This window comes from Tympanuchus pallidicinctus, unplaced genomic scaffold, assembly GCF_026119805.1.
Source record: "Tympanuchus pallidicinctus isolate F22 unplaced genomic scaffold, pur_lepc_1.0 scaffold11, whole genome shotgun sequence".
NCBI lineage: Eukaryota > Metazoa > Chordata > Aves > Galliformes > Phasianidae > Tympanuchus > Tympanuchus pallidicinctus.
This window is the reverse complement of record NW_026294627.1, coordinates 18,846,715-18,860,187: the sequence shown is the minus strand read 5'-3', so window position 1 is coordinate 18,860,187 and position 13,473 is coordinate 18,846,715. Positions and strand designations below refer to the sequence as shown.

At 50.4% G+C, this 13,473-nt stretch overlaps 1 protein-coding gene and 1 long non-coding RNA gene across 4 annotated transcripts in view; both read left to right on the top strand.

Moving 5' to 3' along the window:
• Window positions 1–1,418, top strand: part of LOC128074924 (uncharacterized) — a 42,511-nt gene extending 41,093 nt beyond the window's left edge. Inside the window, exon 9 of one of the 3 annotated variants that reach the window (XR_008203512.1) lies at window positions 699–1,418. This is a non-coding gene — a long non-coding RNA (uncharacterized LOC128074924). The other 2 variants (XR_008203510.1, XR_008203513.1) reach the window with 2 other exon arrangements.
• Window positions 1,419–3,484: 2,066 nt separating this feature from the next.
• On the top strand, window positions 3,485–11,246 carry HMGB1 (high mobility group box 1). Its single transcript, XM_052671269.1, has 5 exons — window positions 3,485–3,653; window positions 6,012–6,174; window positions 6,408–6,553; window positions 7,480–7,654; window positions 9,666–11,246. The coding sequence occupies exons 2-5, from the start codon at window positions 6,025–6,027 to the stop codon at window positions 9,840–9,842; spliced, it is 648 nt and encodes a 215-aa protein (XP_052527229.1). The 5' UTR covers window positions 3,485–3,653; window positions 6,012–6,024; the 3' UTR covers window positions 9,843–11,246.
• The last annotated feature ends 2,227 nt before the right edge of the window (window positions 11,247–13,473 follow it).

Genomic DNA, 13,473 nt, shown 5'->3' with positions numbered 1-13,473 from the left:
TTGCAGAAGAAGGCATATTTATAAAGTATTGGAAGAGATGTGGCACGGCATGAACAAGAGAAGAAATGTGCTGCTTCTTAAAAAAACAAGCAAACAAACCAGGATTCTACAACTGATGAGTAAATTCTTTTTATTTCTGTAGTCAAGAGCAGCAGAAGAAGTCCAATGGAACATGGAAACATGCACAGGTCTTAAGATATGAATAGCTGAGATGAGGAGAAACCTTTAGTGGAACTTGTCACATTAGCAGAATCCCCTCAATACTCACCTTTTTAAAAACTGTTGGTTCTAGACAACAGCTGAGAATAAATGCTTCTAATTCCTCCTCTGCAGGTCATGTTTGCACAGAAGAAACCTTAAAGAAGTTCAGGATGTGCAGAGTTAGCAGAAACTGCACAGTAGGCCAAATAAATTCTTATTCTGTGTAAAGATAAATTTTAAACTTCAAGACAGAAATTAGCCAAAAAAAGAAACCAACCCTCTTGGAGACAAAATGATTTTTTACTCCTGATGTATTTCACATGATTTCAGATATCTGCTATTTTCGTGTATCTATCAGCATTTACTTGCAAATGAGTCTTTCAATTAGGGTAATTATTTGGAAGGATTTTTTACTTCCATAAAGCACCACCCCTCCTTGACAAACAGTTGATAACTGCGATAGAATATTTGGAATTTGTTTGCCTTCTTGCCAGCAGTGCCTTAAAAGAAGCATCAGCTACGGAAGGAAAGAAGCTGGGATGCAGTAATGGAAATCAAGCAGCAGCACGCAGCTCAGGCGCAGAAGTCAGCGGACTCTGGGTTAACAGAACAGAAGTGAGTGGACTCAGGAGTAACTAAGGAAATAAGGTGAAAAATTAAAATGTTCCATCAGAAGACATGTAAATGTGTGTGCAATCTGTGGAGCCTGTTCCTCAACCATGGATGTCCCACTTGCTTAGGAAGACTGTGAAGAGAGATCTGAGTTTTCTTGGGTAGAAGAATTATCAGAGAAAAAGTATGAGAAGTTCGGGTAACACTTAGAAGAAGCCCTGGTATGTATTTCTTGAACAATAAAGTTGCCCTGTTACGTCTTCAAATGCTTACTGGGAGATGGCTTGCATCATATGAGGCCAAACAGCTTTAGCTTACTGCATTTAATGACGTGTTGCCAGCCACATACACAAGAACCTATTTTAGCCTTTATAGAACCTGTATTTTGCTTCCTTGGGACTTAATAGTCCCATGTGTAAAAGCATGTTGAAAGAAGTAAACTAGCGAAGAAAAAAACCTGCAATTTTTGTTCCATATCATCTAATATAACGCAAAGGTCAGAGTGACACTGAGACCAGTAACTGGTGTGTAGCTTGAAGTGCTGCTATACTCCATCCCATCTGGTAACTCTGACAGAGCAGCACCTGCAGCCTCAGTTAAGGGATTTGCTCATTTTAGGTGTTTGCTGTTTGCTGCAGCGTCCCACAGACATTTAAAAGCACCACCCCACTGCAAGAAGAGCAAGCACTAAGGTTTGTCCCAGGATCGTCAAACTGTAAGTCTATAGGAAATCCAGTCAGCCTCCCACAGCCTCTTGTGTGGCTTAATTCTTTGAGACCACGGTGCCAGGTGAGCTTTTGGGTAAATTTTAATAGCATTCTAATACTGATGCAATTACATTCAGGTTGGATAATAGGAAAAAAAAAATACCAGAAAGACTGGTGAGACACTGGAATGGGCTGCCCAGGGAGGTGGTGGAGTCACCATCCCTGGGAGATATGGCACTGGGGGATGTGGTTAGTGAGCAATATTGGTGATGGACAGTTGGACCAAGCAATCTTTCCAACCTGTGATTCTATGGAAATGATTCAGTCCACCTAGCAGATGCAAACAAGTAGAGAATTGAGCCATCCCAGAGTGAAAGCGTCTGCAGTGAGCTGGTAGCAGTACAGCTGGCATCTTTTTAATCGCATTTGTGTCTAAAGAAAGAGGAAGCAGAGGATGCTAGTTTATTGACTTCAGACCTGGCTGCACTGGTAACCAGTACAATTATGACTCGAAGATGTGGGTTTGGGATTTTTTAAAAATTCCTCAGTGTTTGTACACTTTCCATTTGTAGAAGCCTAATGTTAGTAGGCTGCAATTTTCACTAATTAAGAATTAAGCAGTGTGTGCTAAATGAAAACTTACACTGCATTATTTCTCTTGGATATGAGGAATTGGTTTTGTTGGGAACTTCAGATACTTCCTGAGGATTCCTCTTCTGGTGTGCCTTGTTGCTGCTAGCAAGTGCCATTAGCCATGGTCTGATCAAAGGAGAACTAATGGCTTTATTAATTTAGAGGCTAATACAGTTTACTACCTAAGCCTTGTTATTGGTCACGCTGATGTGCAGTAGTTAATTGAGTGTTTTCTTAAGGCCTTCTTTTCACAAAGTTTCAGAAGGGATGGGGGTCGAGCAAGGCTTGGCAGTATTTTCACATTTAGAATGCTAAAGCACTTCTCAGGACCGTGTGGATCCTCCAGCAGTGTTACCACCTGTGTTACCGCTGCAGTAAGTGACGAGGAAAGAACCGGGTTTTGGGTTTATAGCGGCGTTTCGTTTTGTTACTGCGGTGAGGACTGGTAAAAAACAGCCCTTGCGGAAAGGTGAGCGATTTGCGTCCGTCCTGTCACCGCTCATTGCCGCGGGGCGTTCGTAGCGCCGCAGGTGCAGCCGGCCGGCGCTCCTTGCACTCGGCGTCCCGCGCAGCGGAGCGGCGGGCACGAGGGCCGGGCAGCGAGGGGCCGGCGGCTGCCCTGCGGGCTCGGGCCCCGCTGGCTGCGGCTTGGGACGCCTGTGCGGAGCCCGCGGGGGGAGCTGCTCGGACAGCCCCCCTCGCTCCCTTCCACCCACGGGCAATAACGGAGCGCCGGCGCCTTCAGCTCCTCCTCCTCGCGGTCCCCGGCGTGAGGCGCCCCGCCCCGAGAGAGGCGACCCCGCCGCAAGAGTCGGACCCGCGCCCGGCTCCCAGCGCGGCCGCGCGAGGATCGCGGCGGGACGGAGGCCGAAACCTCGCGGCACCCCGCAGCCGCACCTCGGTGTCCGCCTGCGGGAAGCGGGGCTGCGGAGGGGGCGGCGGCGCCACGGAGGAGAGGCGCGAACGCCCGCGGCGCCGCGTCCCGCTCTGCGCTCCCCCGGAGTCGCGCGCGGAGGCTCCCCGGAGCGGTCGGGGGGCGACCTCGGGAGCGCGGGGCCCGCAGAAGCGGCGGGCGGGCGGCGGCGGGCCGCAGCGCTCGCGGTCGGCGGTGCGGCGCCGAGCAGCCGCCTCAGAACTCTGCGTCCCGCCGCCGCCCGGCTCCCTCCACTCACTTTTATATTTGCGCGCCCTTTCAATCCTCAGTGACGTGTCCCGCGCCGCGCCCAATCGGCGGAGCTCTCTGGTCAGGACAATGGAAGGGCCCGGGCCAATCGGCGCGGCGGCTGGCTTGGCGGCAGCCAATGGGGACGGGGCTGTGTTGAGAGTAATGTTACCAGCGCCGAGAGTGTGAGGAGGCTGCGTATCGATCCCGCTCTCACAGCCATTGCGGTGCATTGGGCTACACAGGGACCCAGGCAGCGCTGGGGCCGGGGCGAGCGGCCGGGCGGGCGTCTCTGGGGCTGGGGGCCGAGCGAAGGCTGCGTGCCGACTCTGACGCGGGTGAGTAGGCGCCGGGGGCCGCCGGGCCGGCCGGGCGCTCTCGCAGCCGGGCACGCAGCCGGCGCTGCCCGCCTCGCCTCGCCGCCGCCGCCGCCTGGCCGAGGGGCCGCGGGGCAGCGGCGGCCGGGAGCCGGCACACAAAGGCGAGGGGCTGCGCCCGGGGGTCCCTTCCTGACGGACGACCCTCGGCCGGGGCGGGGGCCGGAGCGCGGGCGGCGGGGACGCGGGGAGCGGGGCGGGCGAGCGGGGAGAACGGGCAGGAGGGGGGCGCGGGGCCGGAACGCCGCCGAGGTGAGGGCGGGCGGGCGGGGGGCGCGGGCTGCGCCGTGCCGAGCCGCGCCGTGCCGAGCCGCGCCGCGCCGTGCCCGCCGTAAGCGGCTTAGGGCGCCGCGCCGGAGCAATCGCCGCGGCGGGCGGGCAGGCGCCGTGCGGGCCGGGCCGCGCCGTGCGGTGCGGTGCCGCGCCGCGCCGTCGGACGGGGCCGGGCCGTGGGGCCGGGAGCCGTTCGCCCCGGAGCCGCCTGGCTGTAACATGGCTGACGGCAGCCGCGAGCGAGAAAACAAGGCGAGCGGCGGCGGAGCAGCGAGGAGCTCGGGCGGGCGGGGGCGCAGTTCGGGGGAACTTTTTTTTGCGGCCGCCGCCGCTCGCCCCGCCGCGAGGGCCGCGGCCCGGGGGGCTTTAAACTCGGCCGGCTGGCGGCGGGGGTCCTCCGTGGGGCTCTGCCCGCTCCGCCGGGGCTCGGGCGGGCGCTGGAAGCGAGCCGGCCTCTCCCCCCCCTCCCCCCAATCCCCCGCACCCACCCGCCTCCCGCCCCCCCCTCCCGCCCGCCTTCCCCCGGCTGCAATGGCTGAGCGTGTGCGCCAGGGTACGGGCGCGCTCACACAAAGGGAAGGAAGGGAGGAAGGAGCCATGTTCTGTGCGCGCGGCAGCGGAGCGGCCATTCCGCGCCTGCCTCTCCTCCTCTTCCCTCCCGCCCGGCCCGGCCACCCCTCGGCGGGGGTCCCGCGGCCTCGGCGCCGTGCGGAGGGCCCGGGCGGACGACGCGCGTGTCGGGGCCGCGGGGGGCCGCGCGGCTCTCCGCCGCACAAAATGGAAGCGGCCGCGCGGCGCTGACCTCCTCCGCCCGCGGCCCGCGCCATCGCGGCCGCTCCGCACCGCCGCGGCGCGGCGCCTGGCCGAGGGCGGCTGGTCGCTCCGTTCCCGGAGGCCGCCCGCGGCGTTTTGCCCCGAGCCGCGACAAACTTTCCCGGCTCCGCCGTCCGAGCGCGGCTCGTTTTTTTTTGCGCGCCCGCCCCCGGCCGCGCTCTCGGGGCGCCCCTCAGCCCCCGCCGGGACGCGGCCAAAATGGCGGGAAGGCGCCTTTTAAACGCGGCGCTCGGCCGCGCTGCCCGGCGGCAGGAAGCGCCCCGGGCCCGGAGCCGCCGCCGGGCCGCGGCCTTCTTGTTTACTGAGAGAAACTTCAGACCGGACGTGTTCGGTCACGGAGCGGCAATCTGCTTCTGTCTATCCGCCAAACCGATAGGAAGTGCCGCCGCTGCGGCGATGCGGGCGGCCCGCGGTGGGGTGCGCTTTGTTTTGTGTTGTTTTGTTTTGTTTTTTCCTTTCCTCTCCGCCGATTCCTGCCTGTGAGCTTTCCACAGGCCGCGCTGGAGAAGCGCTCCCAGGGCCCGAGGTTTCTCGTGCCCTCAGGCCCTGCTGCAGAGTGAGGCATGAAGAAGCGTCCCACTGCTCGCTCACTCACTCACTCACTCACTCACATCCCTGCCTTGGTGACAGCAGTGCTTCATGCCCGTGTTTGTGGATGTGTGCATGGAGCAGCGTTATGTGGTGCGTTTGCAGGACAGCAGTAATATACAGCACGTAACAATAACGGGTCTCTTGTAAACGATCCCCCAGTGTGTGTGTCTTGTAAATAAGCCCCAAAGGTCCGCAGGGCAGAGCGATGGGAAGGCTGTGTGGAGAAAGAATGTAGTAACCCAAAGGAGAGGATGCTCTCATACTTTTCCCCTTAAGAATAAGGCGTTCTGCTGAGGCCAGTGGTTGGTACGCTATCAATAGGAGTGTGGTTCCCATTGCCCTGGTGCTAACAATTACTGCAGGCTGCTTGCAAGGGGCGTTTTTGCTGACAAGAGACCGGAACTGCGCGCTGTGTGATCGCTTGTATCTGCCAAGTTACCTCAGGCAGCGCTGGTCAAAACCCTCAGTAGATACTCCTGAAGAGAAACTTCTTCCCGCTGTATGATTTCAGAGCACTGCTGTAACAAGTCTTGTTCAGCACAGTTGTTCATCATGGCTTACTTCCTGCCTTGGCTTGTAGAAAGGAAAAGTTTTAAAGGTGTCTTTCTTGCCTTGCTGCAGAAAATCCTCAAAAATGGGCAAAGGTGATCCTAAGAAGCCGAGAGGTAAAATGTCTTCATACGCCTTCTTTGTGCAAACCTGCCGGGAGGAGCACAAGAAGAAACATCCAGATGCTTCAGTGAACTTCTCAGAGTTCTCAAAAAAATGCTCAGAACGATGGAAGGTAGGAGAAATGCCTTAAAAGCAAAGCATTAAGCAGCTGCCCTGCATGAAATGTTATTCAAATATTTGTCAATTATTTGTGTAAAAAGTTCTGGTTTTAGATATATAGGAAATACATTTGTGAGGCAAATAACTCTTCATTGTTCCTGCCTTACCTTTAGCTCCCCCAGCTGAAATTTTGGAGCAGACCTGGATGTGCTCTCAAATCTTACTGTTGTTTTAACTGCCTTACAGACTATGTCTTCTAAGGAGAAAGGGAAGTTTGAAGATATGGCAAAGGCTGACAAGCTTCGTTATGAAAAAGAAATGAAAAACTATGTACCACCTAAGGGGGAAACAAAAAAGAAGTTCAAGGATCCAAATGCACCGAAGAGGCCTCCGTAAGTGGTTTTCTGGTTAGGCTGTATTGTTCAGGACTATCACACTATAAAATGATCATTTCATCCAAGTTTGGGAGCTTCAGAAGTACAAGCTGACTTGGTTTTCCTGGCCAGTGATGTTAAGATAGGCTGAAAATTTAATAATGAATATTAGGCTTTTGTTTTCAGGTTGTTCCACTTCAAGTTGGAATAATGTCAGCCTCTAAAAGCAGATGCAAAAATGTACAATGCACAGTTCTGACTGATGTTTCCAAGTTCTTTAAAAAGGGATCATTCTGATGGCAAATAGTGGTCAAATACTTGTAGCCATTCTCACCACCTGTTGGCTCAAGCAGGAATTCTAGTTGGCAGTCCAGTTAATCGTAGAGCCTTGTGCACAAAAGAAGCTAGAGGGATGATCATGCACAAAACAGCTTGGAGAATTACAATTGTAGCCAGAACTGCTGAGTTCGGATTCACCTGGTGCTCTGTAGGAATGCATCTTTGTGTGTGTGTGTGTCAGTTCCTAATGAATTAATGCTGGAAGGTGCGGAGAAGTCTTTATTGGGGCTGTCATCCTGAAATCCTAATTCTCACGACAAATCACTGCTGCTTTCTTGCTCTCCTTTTACCATTCAGTCATTCTCTTAAGGACTTACTCTGCATATGGTATATAAAATTGGCTCCTATGGGGGTCCTGCCAAAAATGAGACCAGATGTGCAGCATTGCTTGGAGACAAGTATGTGTTAAGTTTTCAAGGTAGTTTGTTTAGTTCTGATATCTTCCACTGTAATCAATCTTTGCTTCGCTTTTAGGTGATGTTCCAAAGTAAATAAGGTCAAAAAACTTTTTGTTACAATAGGTTAAAGTCTAAAATTAAAATACTTTTTTTTTTTTTTCTTTTTTTCCCCTCCCCCCCCCCCCCCCCGTGTGTGTGTGTCTGTAGTTCGGCTTTTTTCTTGTTTTGCTCTGAGTTTCGTCCAAAAATCAAAGGAGAACATCCTGGTCTTTCCATTGGGGACGTGGCAAAGAAACTGGGAGAGATGTGGAACAACACTGCAGCAGATGATAAACAGCCTTATGAAAAGAAGGCTGCTAAGCTGAAGGAGAAGTATGAGAAGGTAATGCTGGCATTTATGGAGGTGGTTTGGGGAGAACAAACCACACAGACACTTCTCCATTCTCATGTACCCTAATATTTGATGTTGCACATCATCGTGAGCTAAGGACAAACATCACACTTTTAGAACAGTGTCACTCAGAGGGCATACAGGACACCATTATCACAGAATTGGAGTCCTGTGTGTTGAATGTTTTTCGTTCATCTGTGACTCAGGGCCATCGATGATGGTTTAATAGATACCATCGTGTCTGTATTGTTATTAAAACAATAGGTCACAGCAGCATCTGAGTTAAGATGGTAGTGTTAAGTAACATCAGTAAAGAGTAAAATGTTTCTCTTGTTTTAGAGGGGTTATGTATCCCTGCCTATTGAAATGATTGAAATACATAGGTGCTATTTTTAGTTTATTGTTGGGGTGATGTCAGAACACTTGTGAGATGCTAGCAGTAGATGTGCTTTTTCCTCTATCTCCTTTGCATGCCCTCTTTTCTAGTAATCTAACAGAGTTACAGCACATACGAAGCAGTGTATCACACAATTTATTGAATCGTTCCAGCTAAACCTCATCGTCATAAGGTGCAGAGCAGTGCTGTGTGTGTTCTTTGTGAGGCAGATTCCCATCCTAGGGTGAGGAAACCAAGTGGGGAGGGGGTGTGCTGCCAGCACCTGTGCTGATGCTTTGTAGAGGGCCGGTGCTCAGCGATAGCTGCTGTATGTGGTGTAGAGTCACAGAGTCACCGAGGTCTCAGTCTGCGTGTGTGCCATGGCCTCAGGCTGGGCACATCTCCTGCTGGCCGACAAAACTGTTCAGGATTGTAGCACGGTTGTGAACAAGGTGTGCTCTGTGAGAGCTCATCAGCCACGTGCTGGGGAGGGGTGGAGGTGTAGAAGGCTTCCTGTGTTGTCCTTCTGGTGCAGCTTCAAGCTCTCAGCACGCTGAGTGTTCTTTACATCCAGAGCTGGCAGTGCCTGAGGAACTTCATACGTGGCTCAGTCATCACTCTTTAGTCCGAGACGCCTTCGTTTCTGTGCTATTGTGCTATCGGTATCTTCATTTCTTACATTTACAAATGGGTTTTTGAGGAGCAGGAAGCTCAGTACCTCACTGGTTGCCTTTTGCTTCGTGGATATCATCTCTTCTACAGACTTCATGCTAAGTTTTAAGGGAGTGCGAGAGGGCTGGTGTAACATTGGTGGGATGGGGAATGGAAGATTTGGACTGTCTGCACAAAGCTGCTCACGTTTCCCTCTAGCTGATGCATTTGAGAGTCCTGTAAATCAGTTCTGTTGTGTTTCTTCTGATTTTGGCTTAAAGCTGGGGAGTCTGACTGCTTTTCTGTCTTGGTCTTCCATGTACAGTTTTGACTTCCTATTACAGGAACTGAATTTTGTGCTTTATAAACTGCTGGAATAAATTTATTGCATGCAGAAGGTGGCACTGTCTACCCTTTAATCAAAGTTCCTATACCTTTTATTTTGTAAACTTCAGTCAAGCAGAATTCTGTGTGATTGCTCTCTGCTGAGGCATAACATTGCAGATATTATGCCGTGTCATCTTAGTGTGTTTTGGGTGGCTAATTAGAATTTTGTGCCTCAGGTAAGTACTTCTGTGTGCTTTTCTTTAGCTGACACAGAAGATAGGGCTGGGAAGGGACCTTAAGAGGTCTCCCTACTTCATTTCCTTACGGGGAAATGGGTTCGGCTGTGCCTCTCCCCTCTGAGGCAGCAGCTCTTCCGACCCCTTATTAAAAGCCTGTCAGTGGAGATTCCTCAGCAGCCAGAAGCACTGAGAGGCAGCATGTGAACATTGTTTCTGTGGTAGAGGTTTCCGTTCCCTCCTTTTTTGCTGTTGGGCCTCAGTTCACCTTGTTGTAACTGAAGCCACAGCTCTTGGTCCTGCCCAGTGCAGATGCCCGGGTAGCTCCAGTTTCATGAATGTCATTTGGAAGTTGCTCAGAGCTCTGGAGTGGTTAAACTTTAAGAGATTCTTCCTGCTTTTCTCCTCCAAGGATATTGCTGCGTACCGGGCCAAAGGGAAGGTTGATGCAGGCAAAAAAGTAGTTGCCAAGGCTGAGAAGAGCAAGAAGAAGAAGGAAGAGGAGGAAGATGAGGACGAAGACGAAGAGGATGAAGAGGATGAAGAAGAGGAAGAAGAGGAGGAGGAAGATGATGATGATGATGAATAAGTCTCTTTTAGAGCAATTTCTTTCTTGTCTATAAAGCATTTAACCCCCCTGTACACAACTCACTCCTTTTAAAGAAAAAAAAAAAATGAAATGTAAGGCTGTGTAAGATTTGTTTTTAAACTGTACAGTGTCTCTTTTTTTGTATAGTTAACACACTACCGAATGTGTCTTTAGATAGCCCTGTCCTTAGTGGTATTTCAATGGCCACTAACCTTGCCTGGTACAGTGTGGGGGTTGTAAATTGGCATGGGAGTTTTAAAGCAGGTTCTTGTTGGTGCACAGCACAAATTAGTTCTGTTTGGGGATGTAGTTCATTTCTCATCTTCAGTTGTCTCTGATGCATCATAAAAATAATTGTCGTTCTGTTAATTGAATACCACTCTGTAATTGCAAAAAGGAAAAAGAAAGTTGCAGCTGTTTTGTTGACATTCTGAATGCTTCTAAGTAAATACAATTTTTTTTATTAGTATTGTTGTCCTTTTAATAGGTGCCCTGGAAAATCATTTTTCTTTTCTCTTTTTTTTTTTTATTTTTTTTGAGGGGAGCTCATCTTTTGCTTTATTGAATGCCCGTTTGGGATCACGTGAATATTACAGTTTTCATCTTTCATATATCCAGCTGATAAACACAGCTTTGATCTGCATACCCTGCATATTCATGATAGGGTAAGACAAGAAATCCATAGGCGTGCGATGAAAGAACATTCTTCCGTAACTGGAAACAAAAGAACCCGATCTCATCAAAGCGATGCTCGTTCAGAAGTTGGTGAAGTGTAATATTCTGTTGCATGAATTTACCAGTCTTGGAGAGTTGAGAAGTATAGAGTTCAGTTGAACAGAAACGAAATACTCCTGGGGGGAGGGAGGGAGCGGGTGCTGCGTTTTGTCCTGGAAGGACCCATAGGAAGAGCGTGTCTGTCCGGCCGGGGTGGAGACATTTACAGGTGTGACCACGTTGCCATGTAACGGAGGTCGGATGTGTAAATCTCTGAGCACTCGTGGGAGGTGAACGTACCTGCAGTGTGTGAAGTGAAAGGCGTGAAGTGGCCGTATTATTTTGTGGTGACGGGTCTGGCGATGGCCGCGCGCTTTATACCATGAAACTCTCCTGGTAGCAAACGGCCCACGAGAAATGATTTTTTCTTTCTAAGATTTCTATAAATGGTACCATTATTATTTGTTAAATCTATGTAAATTCATATTTGTATTCTTGAAATTCTAGTTTTAGCCCTTTAAACAAAGTTGTATATTGTCTCAAATTGAAAATGAGATAAGATGTATTTTTCCTGTTAGGTTTTATACCGCACTCTCGATGTCTGCCCATTTTTAAGTTAAATATAGCTGTATGGAAAAGTACATTTTATTAAATTTTGCATTAAAAAGTGAAATGTTTATGGTATACCAACACCGTCTAATTTGGTCAAATGCAGTTCTCTTCCAAAGCCAAAGCCTAAGGGTTGATGGGGTTTTTTTCTTGCATATTTAGTACAACTTCAAGTGCTGGCAACTGTAACTATTCTCACATATACCTGCTTACCAGTTTGGGGGACAATTTGGCAATTCTGTGGTTACAAAACTATGGTTCTCTTTAAGTGCCAGTGTTTAAAAGGAGCAAAAAAAAGAAAAAGAAAAAAAAAAAAAAAAAGCAAAAAAAAAAAGCATTCTTGTAATTTTACACGCTTTTGTGATGGAGTATTGTTTTGTTATACGATTTTGACTTTCAGATTCTTATTTCAATTTGCATTTATGTATAACTTCAGGAGAAATATTGAACATCTGAATCCTGGATGATACTAATAAACTAATAATTGCAGAGGTTTTAATACTTAGTTAAGTGGCTCACTTAATATCCTGAGGGATTTTATTTCTTTGCGTTGGTATTTTCAGATACGTTTATGTCCCCGCTTTCTGTTTCAAACAGAAGGAAGATGCTCTTCAGAAGACTGTGATGCAGAACACCCAGGACAGATGAGTTCTGTTTTCTTTTTAATTGGGTATTGCCCATCTAAATGAGCTGATGACGTAAAGTTTCAGTGCTGAAGGGCTTTGTGTTTCTCTCATCGAAGGTGGAAAGTAGATGGGACAGGTTGCCCAAGGAGGCTGTGGATGCCCCATCCCTGCAGGCATTCAAGGCCAGGCTGGATGTGGCTCTGGGCAGCCTGGTCTGCTGGTTGGTGACCCTGCACACAGCAGGGGGTTGGAACTGGGTGATCTTTGTGCTCCTTTACAACCCAGGCCATCCTGTCATTCTGTGATTCTTGTTCTCGGAACAAGCATACGTAAGGGGGTCCCTTAGCCTTGTGCCTCAGTTTGCACAGATTTGCTGGACGTTGATAAAAGCTACGTAGAGGAGCCTTAAAAGATGAGTGGCAGTGCTTACAGCCGGGCGTAGAGCTTGCCTTCATCTCAGGGCTTAGCAGCCAAGACAGGGTGTGCTCGAGGCTGAAGGCCAGGAGGTGTTCCCTGTGCTGCTTTCTGAGGAGGAGAACCACCACCAACCTGCAGGGGCTGAGGGTGGCAGAGGGGTGTGTGACGTTCTGGAGGGAGGCCAGGGTTTTCTCATGAGTGCTTGGTAGGTGCCTGTAAGTCCTTTGAGCTTGCGCATGAGAGATTGGGCATGGGTTGTGTCGCCTGGAAAGCTCTATTGAAATACTGAAGCCATTACACCTGGGGGAAAATCCCATCATTATTTGGAGGAATTCTGTTAAAATACAAGTTGCTGAGAGCTATCACTGGAGGGCACCTCACTGTTCTGCATACCCGTGAGCTCCAGAGCAGCAGCATCCTGGTAGTAGAAGCTCAGCCTGACGGTTGGCAAGCTCGACTACTACAAGATTACTTGACCTGAGGTCGCTTCATGCTGGCAGTTTCACCCAAATCTGCCTCTGGGTCATCTCCAACTGTTGGTGCCTGCGGAGGGATAACGAGTGCCCTTTGCAGCCATTTAGGCAGCGGTTCTGTAGGAGGGGGCTGGACAACGCTGGCATCACTGTCACAACAGAAAGCATTTTCTAAAAGCTTCAACCTTCAAAGAAACGTGCATTGTAAAGGGCAAAAAGATCCTGTTGCAAACAAGAAATGGGATTGGTTTAGTAAGAACTGGAATGTTGGTGAGGGGTAGTTCTGAGCTGGAGCCACGAGAGGAGATGCGATCGTAGGCACCGGCTTTATAGCAGTTACAGTTTCAGACTGGATGTAGGGAAAGCACTGATCCCTTCTGCAGTGCTGTCAGTGGTCCCACGGGTCTGGGGAAAACCTGAGCTGGTGCAACAAAACGCCTCTGGGAGATGGACCACTGGAAACCTGAACTAAGAGGCACCGAGTGGCTGCAGGGATTTCTGCGGCGTCGCTGCGGTGATGCTGGCACTGCTGGCCGAAGCTGTGTGGTGATGCTGGCACTGCTGGCTGAAGCTGTGTGGTGATGCTGGCACTGCTGGCTGAAGCTGTGTGGTGATGCTGCCAGCCACGTGCCGCATCTGTGCTGCTGGGTGAGGAACAGCTGCCTGGGCTGCGAGCAGGGACTGAGGAGAGTTGCTGTCAGGCTGCGGCGGCAGCGTGGGCTTCTTCGTATGGCTGGCGAGCGAAGCTGAGCAGAACTTCCTTCGTCTTCACTGCCCTAAGGGTTAAACCTG